Raw genomic sequence first — 11,724 nt, forward strand, 5'->3', positions numbered from 1 at the left:
TTTTTCCCAGACGGAGTCTCGCTCTGTCGCCCAGGCTGGAGTGCAGTGGCACAATCTCGGCTCACTGCAAGCTCCAGCTCCCGGGTTCACCCCATTCTCCTGCCTCAGCCTCCCTAGTAGCTGGGACTACAAGCGCCCGCCACCACGCCTGGCTAATTTTTTTGTATTTTTAGTAAAGGCAGGGTTTCACCGTGTTAGCCAGGAGGGTCTCCATCTCCTGACCTCATGATCCGCCCGCCTCGGCCTCCAAAAGTGCTGGTATTACAGGTGTGAGCCACAGCACCCAGCCTCCTTTACTCTGTTTCTTTCCTTCCTTCTTTGTCTTTCTTTGTCTTTCTTTCCTTCCTTCTTTGTTTCCTTCTCTCTTTTTCTTTTCTTTCCTTCCTTCTTTCCTTATCTCTTTTCTTTCCTTCCTCCTTCTTTCCTGCTTTATCTCTTCTTTCCTTCCTCCTTTCCTTCTTCTTTCTCTTTCTTCCCTCCTTCTTTCTTTCCTCCCTTCTTTCTTTCCTTTCTTCCTTCTTTCTTTCCTTCCTTCTTTCCTTCTTTTCTTTTTCTTTCCTTTCTTCTTTCTCTCCTTTTCTCTCTCTTTCCTTCCTTCTTTCCTTCTTTTCTTGCTCTTTCTTTCTTGCTTTCCTTCCTTCCTTTTTTCCTTCTTTTCTTTTTTTTTGAGACGGAGTCTTGCTCTGTCGCCCAGGCTCGAGTGCAGTGGCGCAATCTTGGCTCACTGCAAGCTCCACCTCCTGGGTTCACGCCATTCTCCTGCCTCAACCTCCCGAGTAGCTCGGACTACAGGTGCCCGCCACCACACTTGGCTAATTTTTTTGTATTTTTAGTAAAGATGGGGTTTCACCATGTTAGCCAGGATGGTCTCGATCTCCTGACCTCGTAATCCGCCCGCCTCTGCCTCCCAAAGTGCTTGGATTACAGGCGTGAGCCACTGCACTCGGCCTTCCTTCTTTTCTTTCTTTCTCTCTCTTTTTCTTTTATTTTTTTTTTATTTTTTGAGACGGAGTCTGGCTCGGTCGCCCAGGCTGGAGTGAAACGGCACCATCTCAGCTCACTGCAACCTCCACCTCCCAGGTTCAAGCAATTCTCCTGCCTCAGCCTCTCAAGTAGCTGGGATTACAGGCGTGCACCACCACGCCCGGCTAATTTTTTGTATCTTTAGTAGAGACAGGGTTTCACCATATTGGTTAGGCTGGTCTCGAACTTTTCTTTTTTTAGACGGAGTCTCGCTCTGTTGCTCAGGCTGGAGTGCTGTGGTGCGGTCTCTGCTCACTCCAACCACAGCCTCCCAGGTTCAAGCGATTCTCCTGCCTCAGCCTCCCAAGTAGCTGGGATTACAGGTGCGCACCACCACACCCGGCTAATTTTTTGTATTTTTAGTAAAGATGGAGGTTTCACCATGTTGGCCAGGCTGCTCTCAAACTCCTGACCTGTGATTTGCCCGCCTCGGCTTCTCAAAGCGCTGGGATTATAGGCGTGAGCCACAGCGCCAGGCCCTGGCCCTTCTTTCATGTTTTAATTCGAGGCAGCTTGGCATGTACTAAGTTTTCAAAAATACATACATTTCCATCTATACTCCGACATCCATCCAATTAGCAAATTGTGTTCACAGCTCTCAGACTCACTCATAGATTTAGAATCTCCTCAGGGACTTGATCTTAATTGAAGACAAATGAGATCCTAGAGGGGCTTTTTGTCCTAAAGGTGAGCTGGAATGTGGGAGGAACAGTTTTAGCACAAGATCAAGTTGAAAGTTCCTTCATCTTTTCTGGTGATACTGTGGCTGACGGTATTTGCTGTTAAATGGAATGGTAGTGAGAAAACATCACAGAAGGGGGCACCCGGATTTGAACCGGGGACCTCTTGATCTGCAGTCAAATGCTCTACCCCTGAGCCATACCCCCTCTGTCCATCACAGGTTCCTTCCCTGTCCACTTATGGTGACTCAATACAATCAAGTTCCACCCACATGAGTTCTGGCAAGTTTTGTGTTCTAAAGCCCCACCTTCTTAATTATCCATTATCTGGTTTGGCTTTTCCATTGGCCACCAATAAATTAAAAGGGAACACTTGAAAAATGACATCCTGGGCCAGGAGGGTGGCTCATGCCTGTAATCCCAGCACTCAGGGAGGCCGAGGTGAGGTCAGGATTTCGAGACTAGCCTGACCAAAACTGTGAAACCGCGCCCCCACTAAATATGAAATAACTAGCTGGGAGTGGTGGCAGGCACTTGTAATTCTAGCTACTAGGGAGGCTGAGTCAGGAGAATTGCTTGAATCCCTGGAGGCAGAGGTTGCAGTGAGCTGAGATCACACCACTGCACTCCAGCCTGGGCTAACAGAATGAGTCTCTCTCTCTCCTTCTCTCTCTCTCTCTCTATATATATATATATATATATGCATATCTATACACATATATATACATAAACATACACACACACACACACACACACGTATATGTTTAGTAAAGACAGTGTTTCATCATGTTGCCCAGGCTGGTCTCAAGTGATCCACTTGCCTGAGCTCAAGCAATCCTCCCATCTTGGCCTCCCAGAGTGCTGGCATTACAGGAGTAAGCCAAGGAGCTTGGCCTTTGCTCTGTTCTTGATGGAAACAATAGCCAGCTCTGACCTGGGGCTCTGCTGACAGCTGGGGAAGTGCTTTATTGAGGTTGAGTAGTGTGGCTCCTTCTTGTCCCACTGGTAGGGGAGAACTGAAGCCCCTCCTTTCAAACCTGGCACTCGTTGGTATGGAGTGCAAGGGTGTAGGCCTGAGAAGCCCTTTCTCCTCTCACCTCCTCTCCAGGGGGAAGAGAAGACAAGGGCAGAACTGGCTCATTCCTCTAATCTCAGGGAAGAAACAGCACACGTGGAGACACAAATTAAATTTTTAACGTAAAATAACATTAAGAGTTCATCTAAACATTTGTCTTAGAAATTCAGGTCGATGGCTAGGAAGGGAAAAGATGCTGTTAGAACAGAGGGAAGTGGGTGACCTCTCCAAAGACGGACGTGCTCCGACGGAGGGCTGGAGTGTTCCGGCGGTAGCCAAACCTTCCATTGAACCCATAGATTGGTTTCAGATCAGCATTGTAGTGGTCGTGCCCAGTCACCTGCTGGAGAGAATGCCCTTGGGGGCAAGGAGAGAGAGGCCTGAGCCTGCATTCAGCCCACCTCTTGGCTTCCCCCTTCTCCTGGGTGTGGTATGGGATGCCAACCAGGCATAGTCACTTGCATTCCCCATGCCCACAGCTGAACATGCAATCCTCAAACTCCCCGAGCCTCTGGGCTGAAAAGCCAAGGGCTGGTGAGGCTGAGGGACAGAAGGCTTCCTAGAAATAAAACCCCGCACCAGGAATAATTGCAGGAAAACTGTGAATGGTTTGTACTGGGACAGGAAGGGCCAGAAATTCTGGGATTGGCAAAGCTTGCTTTTCTCCCACAAGAAATGAGAAAAATCTCACCCTTGCCTCTGACCCATGTGGAAAAAATGGATGAGATCAAGATCAATTGGGCCAAATGGCACAAAGTATCATGTGACTAGAGAAGTGACCCACGATGGTGGAGCTGGGCTGGGAGGAGGGTTTACCCTGTTAGAAAAATATCTCGGCCAGGCGCGGTGGCTCATGCCTGTAATCCCAGCACTTTAGGAGGCCGAGGCGGGTGGATCCCGAGGTCAGGAGCTCGAGACCATCCTGGCTAACATGGTGAAAACCCATCTGTACTAAAAATACAAAAAATTAGCCAGGCGTGGTGGCAGGCGCCTGTAGTCCCAGCTACCTGGGAGGCTGAGGCAGGAGAATGGTGTGAACCCAAGAGGCAGAGCTTGCAGTGAGCCGAGATCGTGCCACTGCACTCCAGCCTGGGCAACAGAGCAAAACTCGGTCTCAAAAAAAAGAAAAATATCTCTCAACTCTTTCCCATTGTTGTTAACCTGGGCCTGGAAAATGAGCAGGATGCAGCAGTGAGGGGAACAGGGGCTTCAGAGTTGGGAAGAGCGGAATCTTTTTGTTCATTTGTTTTTGAGATGGAGTCTCGCATTGTCACCTAGGCTGGAGTGCAATGATGCAATCTTGGATCACTGCAACCTCTGCCTCCTGGATTCAAGAGATTATCCTGCATCAGCCTCTTGAGTAGCTGGGATTATAGGTGCCCGCCAACATGCCTGGCTAATTTTTTGTATTTTTAATAGAGACGGGGTTTCACTATGTTGGCCAGGCTGGTCTTGGACTCTTGACCTCGTGATCTGCCTGCCTCAGCCTCCCTAAGTGCTGGGATTACAGGCATGATCATGAGCCACTGTACCAGGCCCAGGAAGAGCAGAATATTAATTCCAGCTCAGCCCTCTTGCCAAATTACTTTAACTAAAGAAACTTGTTTCCCTACCTGTGCTGTGGGGTTAGTGTGACGGTGAAAAGTGCCTAACAAATGGCTCATGTCTGTAATGCCAGCACTTTAGGAGGCTGAGGCCAGAGGATCACTTGAGCCTAGGAGTTCAAGAGCAGCCTGGGCCACATAGGGAGACTCTATCTCTACAAAAAATAAAAAATTAACTGAGTGTGGTGGTGCACACCTGTGGGCGCAGCTGCTCAGGAGGCTGAGGTGGGAGGATTGCTCAAGCCCAGGAGGTCAAGACTGCAGTCAGTAGTAATTGTGCTACTGCATTTCTTTTTTTTTCTAAATGAGTCTCGCTGTGTCGCCCAGGCTGGAGTGCAGTGGCATGATCTTGGCTCACTGCAACCTCCGCCTCCTGGGTTCAAGCAATTCTCCTGCCTTAGCCTCCCAAGTAGCTGGGATTCCAGGCGCGAGCCACCACGCCCGGCTAATTGTCTTTTTGTATTTTTAGTAGAGACAGGGTTTAACCAGGTTGGCCAGGCTGGTTTGGAACTCCTGACCTCAAGTGATCCACTCGCCTCGGCCTCCCAAAGTGCTGGGATTACAGGCATGAGCCACCACACCCATCCGTGCTACTGCATTTCATGCAATCCAGTTTGGGTGACAGACTGAGACCATGTCTCAAAAAAAAAACTAATATTAGGGAGCACTGTGGCACCATATGCTCGTGTATGTGAAGAAAACCTGGAAGGATGTAGTCCCTTAGCCTCTTCCTCTCAACCAGGCCTCGCTATGGCCCAGGAACCATGATGAGGCTGGAAATGGAGCCAGCACTTGCCTGTCCCTGCCCAATTTCTCCTGTTGAGGTATCTCTGTCCTTGCCCAAAGATGTGGATATAGTCTACAATCCAGCCATCCCTTCCTGTACCGCCATGATCCTGAAAGTGGGGAAGAGAATACAGAAGACTGTCAGCCACAATGCTGAGGGGGGCACGGTGCAATCTGCCCTGGGGTTTGCTGTGGGGAGAGGGAAGAGGTCAGAGCCTTAGGTAACTGGGGCAGACAGACTAAATATATTTAAGAATCAGGCCAGGCGCAGTGGCTCAGGCCTGTAATCCCAGCACTTTGGAAGGCCAAGGTGGGTGGATTACCTGAGGCCAGGAGTTCGAGACTAGCCTTGCCAACATGGCGAAACCCCATCTCTACTAAAAATACAAAAAATCAGCTGGGCATGGTAGCAGGCGTCTGTAATCCCAGCTGCTCAGGAGGCTGAGACAGTAGAATTGCTTGAACCCCGGAGGCAGAAGTTGCAGTGAGCCGAGATCTTGCCGTTGCACTCCAGCCTGGGCAACAAGAGCCAAACTCTGTCTCAAAAAAAAAAAAAAAAGAAGAAGAACCTATTGCCTCTCAGGGCAGTTGAACTTGGCAGCTGAAGGCTCAGTCTCTGCTGCCAGACAGGCTGGGTTCTAACTCCAGCTCAATCATTAACAGGCTTTGTGAACTTGGGCCAATTACACAGCTTTTCTGGGCCTCAATTTCCCCATCAGTAAAAGGAGTATTGCTGTGAGGTTTGTTTTTTGAGACATGGTCTCACTCTGTTGCCCAGGCTGGAGTGCAGTGTTGCCACCTTGGCTCACTGCAACCTCCGCCTCCTGGGTTCAAACAATTCTCCTGCCTCAGCCTCCTGAGTAGCTAGGATTACAGACATGCGCCACCATGCCAGCTAATTGGCCAGGCTGGTCTCAAACTCTTTAACTCAGGTGATCCACCCGCCTCAGCCTCCCAGAGTGCTGGGATTACAGGAGTGAGTCATCGCACCGGCCTCCTGTGAGACTTAAGTGGTTTTGGTCAGATAAAGGGCCTGGCATAGTGAAGTTGTATAAATGTTATCTTTATTTAAATGAAAATAATACCTACCACAAATGGTGGTTTTGACAATAATACTTTTAAAAATTAAACAGGTTGGTTGGGAGCGGTGGCTAACACCTGTAATCCCAGCACTGTGGGAGGCCAAGGCAGGAGGATCACCTGAGGTCAAAAGTTGGAGACCAGCCTGGCCAACATGGCGAAACCCCTACTACAAATACAAAAATTAGCCAGGTGTAGTGGCGCGTGCCTGTAATCCCAGCTACTCAGGAGGCGGAGGCAGGAGAATCACTTGAACCCGGGAGACACAGGTTGCAGTGAGCTGAGATCGTGCCACTGTACTCCAGCCTGGGAGATAGAGTGAGACTCCCTCTCAAAAACAAACAAACAAAAAAAACAGGCTGGGCACAGTGGCTTGTGCCTATAATCCCAGCACTTTAGGAGGCTGAGGCAAGAGGATTACTTGAACCCAGAAGTTTGAGACCAGCCTAGGTAACATGGCCAGACCCGTCTCAACAAAAAAACTAAAAGATTGCGGCTGGGTATGGTGGCTCATACCTGTAATCCCAGCACTTTAGGAGGCCAAGATGGGCAGATCACAAGGTCAGGAGTTCGAGACCAGCCTGGCCAACATAGTGAAACCCCATCTCTACTAAAACTATAAAAAATCAGCTGGGCGTCGTGGCAGGTGCTTGTAATCCCAGCTACTTGGGAGGCTGGGGCAGGAGAATCACTTGAACCCGGGAGGCTGAGGTTGCAGTGAGCCGAGATCATACCACTGCACTCCAACCTGGGCGACAGGGTGCGACTCTGCCTCAAAAAAGAAAAAAAATTAAAAGATTAGCCGCTGGGCATGGTGGCACACGCCTATAGTCCCACCTACTCAGAAGGCTGAGACTGGAGGATTTTTTAAGCCCAGCAGTTCAAGGCTGCAGTGAGCTGTGCCACTGCACTTCCAGCCTGGGTGACAGAGTGGCACTTTGTCTCGAAAAAGAAAATTGGAAAGCTTTTCCAAGGCCGGCTGCGGTGGCTCACGCCTGTAATCCCAGCACTTTGGGAGGCTGAGGCAGGTGGATCAGTTGCGGTCAGGAGTTCGAGACCAGCCTGGCCAACATAGTGAAACCCCGTCTCTACTAAAAATACAAAAAATCAGCTGGGTGTGGTGGCGGGCGCTTATAATCCCAGCTACTTGGGAGGCTGAGGCAGGAGAATTGCTTGAACCTAGGAGGCGAAGATTGCAGTGAGCCAAGATCAGGCCACTCCACTCCAGCCTGGATGACAGAGTGAGACTCTGTCTAAAAAAAAAAAAAAAAAAAAAAAAAAAAGAAAGCTTTTTCAAAATATGTATACCTTATCATTTTCAAGGTTTTAAATACTCAGGTTCTTCCTTTTCCCCTCCCCAGACTCTGGTTCCTTCTGTCGTAAAATTACCAGTCGATGCCAGTGTGGTGGCTCATGCCTGTAGTCCCAGCACTTTGGGAGGCTGAGATGGGCAGATCACTTGAGCTCAGCAGTTCAAGACCAGCCTGGGCAACATGGTGAAACCCGGTCTCTGTTAGTCCCAGCTACTCGAGAGGCTGAAGTAGACGGATCGCTTGAACACGGAAGGCGGAGGTTGCAGTAAGCCAAAATTATGCCACTGCACTCCAGCCAGGGTGACAGAACAAGACCCTGTCTCAAAAAAAAAAAAAAAGAAAGAAAGAAAGAAAAATTGGGCCGGGCACGGTGGTTCACGCCTGAAATCCCAGCACTTTGGGAGGCCGAGGCGAGTGGATCACGAGGTCAGGAGATGGAGACCATCCTGGCTAACACAGTGAAACCCCGTCTCTACGAAAAATACAAAAAATCAGCCGGACATGGTGGCGGGCGCCTGTAGTCCCAGCTACACAGGAGGCTGAGGCGGGAGAATGACGTGAACCTGGGAGGCAGAGAGACTCCGTCTCAAAAAATAAATAAATAAAATAAAAATTACATGATCAACACATGTGTGACTCATGTGTGTCCGTATACATGCACTGCACGGACCTATGCAAACAAACATTTGGGACTACACACACACACACACACAAACCCCAAGATTTGTTCACAGAATAACCCCATGAGTCCTCCTTTTTCTTCTCCACACCACTGATGTGTAGAAAAACAAATACTGGAAGCGAAATGTTGGGTGGGAATATTGAACCATCAGCAAATAGTCTCGAATCTTTGATCTGGGGGGGTTAGCGGGGGAGTACTCTGCTGGGAAGGGGCCTACACCTAGGAGGGAAAAGGCCAGGGGGAGGAACTGAGGTCCGCAGAGGTTTGAGAGGTGTCCCTCCCTTCAGCCCAAAGAACCAGGAGACCAAGCCCCACGCCCTGCCACTATGATGTCACAGGAGGAAGGCGTCTCGCCCTGGAAGTCAAATCAATTCCCTTTGTCTTGCTCACTGAGGTCACACGGATTTTCGCGTATTTAGAGAATTTGCGGTGTAAGGTCACCCTAGAGGGCGGGTCTGTAACGTCACAAAGGACAAAGAGACCGACTGGTTTGGCAGAAGCTGGCTTTGAGCCCTCTCCCTTTGCCTTGCAGAAACCGGGAATGAGTCTATTCTCAAATTCAGGGCTGGAAGGCCATTCTGTGAGCTCAGGAAGCTTGCGCTCAACACCTGTCCTCCCTCTCCTGCAGTCCTCTGGCTTCATTAAGAAAACTGGGAGGCGGTGGCGGGAGGATAGCGTGAGCCCAGGAGTTCAAGACCAGTCTGGGTAACACGGCGAGACCCCCTCTCTACAAAAAAAAAAAAAAAAAAAAAAAATTAGCGGGGCGGGGTGGCGCGCGCCTGTAGTCCCGGCTAATCACGAGGCTGAGGTGGGAGGATCGCTTGACCCTGGGAGGTGGAAGCTGCAGTGAGCCGTGACCGCACCACCGCACTCCAGCCTGGGCAAGAGTGAAACCCTGTAATTACAGGCTCAAACCTGTAATCCCAGTCTGGGTAACATGGCGAAACCCCGTCTCTAGCAAAAATACCAAAATTAGTCTGGCTTCGTGGTGTGCCTGTAATCCCAGCTACTCCCGACGTAGGAGAATCGCTTAAACCCAGGAGGCAGAGGTTGCCGTGAGCCAAGATGGTGCCACTCACTACACTCCAGCCTGGGCGACAGAGCGAGACTGCGTCTCAAAATAATAATAATAATAATAATAATAATAAATAAAAATTTAAAAAAGAAAAGAAACTAAACTAAGGAGGTGAAAGTGGCGGAGTCTTCTTTGTGGTGAGGACGCTGGAGTGAAGATTTAGGGAGGAGTGTGGGGTTCTTCCAGGAAGCTCCTATACCTGATCAGTTTTCCGCAAAACGGGCGGAACCACGTGGCTCTGGAAGTAGCTGCGGGCGTGGTAGTCCTGCTGCGCATTGTAGGGCGGAATCGCCGACCACAGCTTGGGCCTAGAGCGCCCATAAGCGCGGGCAGTGGTGCTCACAGCCACCCCGTCCAAGATAAAGCCTTTCTCCAGTCGCAGGCGACACTCGCTCAGGTATGCCATCCCAACCACTGTAGCCTTGGAGGGCCTTTCTGGAGGGAATGAGGACCCTAGGTGGGGACACCCCTGTGCATTGTTACGTGATGTCAAGGACCCCTGTGACACAAACCCTATTGTCTCCACTCACCCTGGGTTGACCGGTGGGTCCTTAAGGCAGTGGGGGAAGTTTGCTTGCTTGGTCCCAGAGGAAGTTGACCAGAGAGTGACATGCAAGAGGAGTTGGAAAGTGAAGGGGAGGAGACTGGATAACTGATTGTGGGCAGTTTGTGTGCAATTAGGCCCCGTTCCCCCAATTTTCCTTTAAGGTGAGTATTCTCTTTTCCCACGGTATTACATGCTATTTCCTCAGCTCAGTTTTGTTGAAAAGCTTGTACCTGGAATTGATCAGAAAGTTCAGATCGCACCTACTTCCAATTCTCATTTTACAGAGCTAGAGGTTGAAGCTTAGAAAGGTTCCCTAGGCCGAGGCGGAGCTTGCAGTGAGCTGAGATCCGGCCACTGCACTCCAGCCCGGGCGACAGAGCGAGACTCCGTCTCAAAAAAAAAAAAAAAAAAAAAAAAAAAAAAAAAGGAAAGGTTCCCTAGGCCGGGAGCGTTGGCTCACGCCAGGAACCCCAGCATTTTGGGAGAACGAGGCGGGGGGGATCGCTTGAGCCCAGGAATTTAAGACCAGCGTGGGCAATACAGCGAAACCCCATCTCTACTGAATAAATGAATACTTAGCCAAGTGTGGTGGCACGCACCTGTGGACCCAGCTGCACTGCAGGCTGAGCCATGGAGGTGGAGGCTGCAGTGAGCCATGATTGTGCCACACTCCAGCCTGGATGAGAGGAGACCCTGTCTCAAAAGACCGAAAAAAAAAAAAGGCCGGGTGCGGCGGCTCACACCTGTAGTCCCAGCACTTTGGGAGGCCGAGGTGGGCAGATCACGAGGTCAGGAGATCGAGACCATCCTGGCTAACACGGTGAAACCCCGTCTCTACTAAAACTACACAAAATTAGCCGGGCGTGGTGGCGGACGCCTGTAGTTCCAGCTACTCGGGAGGCTGAGGCAGGAGAATGGCGTGAACCCGGGAGGCGGAGCTTGGGGTGAGCTGAGATCGTGCCACTGCACTCTAGCCTGGGCGACACAGTGAGACTCCGTCTCAAAACAAACAAACAAACAAACAAACAAAAAAACAGATTCCCCAAATCCAGTTAGCTGACTTCCAGTCAGTCCAGTTAACAATTCTCCTGCCCCACCCGAATTAACATTATTTATTTACTTATTCTTTTTATTTATTTATTTTGAAGACAAAGTCTCACTCTGTCGCCCAGGTTAGAGTGCAGTGACTCAATCCGGCTCACTGCAACCTGTGCCTCCCGGGTTCAAGCAGTTCTCTGCCTCAGCCTCCTGAGTAGCTGAGATTACAGGCGCCGGCCACTAAGCCCGGCTAATTTTGGTATTTTTAGTAGAAACAGGATTTCACCATGTTGGCCAAGCTGGTCTCGAACTCCTGACCTCAAATTATTAGCCCACCTCGGCCTCCCAAAGTGCTGGGCTTACAGGCATGGGCCACTGTGCCTGGTCTATTTTATGTATATATATTTAAATAAAAATATAAAATATTTCATAAATATTATATTTTATATATATATTTTTTTTTTGAGATGTCACCCAGACTGGATTGCAGTGGCACGATCTCAGCTCACTGCAACCTCTGCCTCCCGGGTTCAATCAATTATCCTATGTAAGCCTCCTGAATAGCTGAGATTACATGCCCGTGCCACCACTCCAGACTAATTTTTTTTTTTTTTTTGAGATGGAGTCTCGCTCTGTTGCCCAGGCTGGAGTGCAGTGGCGGGATCTCAGCTCACTGCAGCCTCCTGGATTCAAGCAATTCTCCTGCCTCAGCTTCCTGAGTAGCTGGGATTACAAGCGCACGTCACCACACCTGGCTAATTTTTGTATTTTCAGTAGAGCTGGGGTTTCACCATGTTGGCCAGACTGGTCTTGAACTCCCG

The 11,724-nt window shown here is 49.8% G+C and overlaps 1 protein-coding gene and 1 non-coding gene across 2 annotated transcripts; both read right to left on the minus strand.

The window, feature by feature from the left end:
- Positions 1–1,838: 1,838 nt before the first annotated feature.
- Positions 1,839–1,910, minus strand: TRNAC-GCA. Its single transcript has one exon. It is a non-coding gene; the product is annotated as a tRNA-Cys (tRNA).
- A 965-nt stretch (positions 1,911–2,875) lies between these two features.
- Positions 2,876–9,892, minus strand: C16H17orf98 (chromosome 16 C17orf98 homolog). The gene is made up of 3 exons (XM_025361079.1): positions 9,518–9,892; positions 5,179–5,278; positions 2,876–3,135 (listed from the first exon to the last, which is right to left on the minus strand). The coding sequence occupies exons 1-3, from the start codon at positions 9,722–9,724 to the stop codon at positions 2,978–2,980; spliced, it is 465 nt and encodes a 154-aa protein (XP_025216864.1). The 5' UTR covers positions 9,725–9,892; the 3' UTR covers positions 2,876–2,977.
- Between the last annotated feature and the right edge of the window lie 1,832 nt (positions 9,893–11,724).

Source organism: Theropithecus gelada, chromosome 16 (genome assembly GCF_003255815.1).
Source record: "Theropithecus gelada isolate Dixy chromosome 16, Tgel_1.0, whole genome shotgun sequence".
NCBI classification, from domain to species: Eukaryota; Metazoa; Chordata; class Mammalia; order Primates; family Cercopithecidae; genus Theropithecus; species Theropithecus gelada.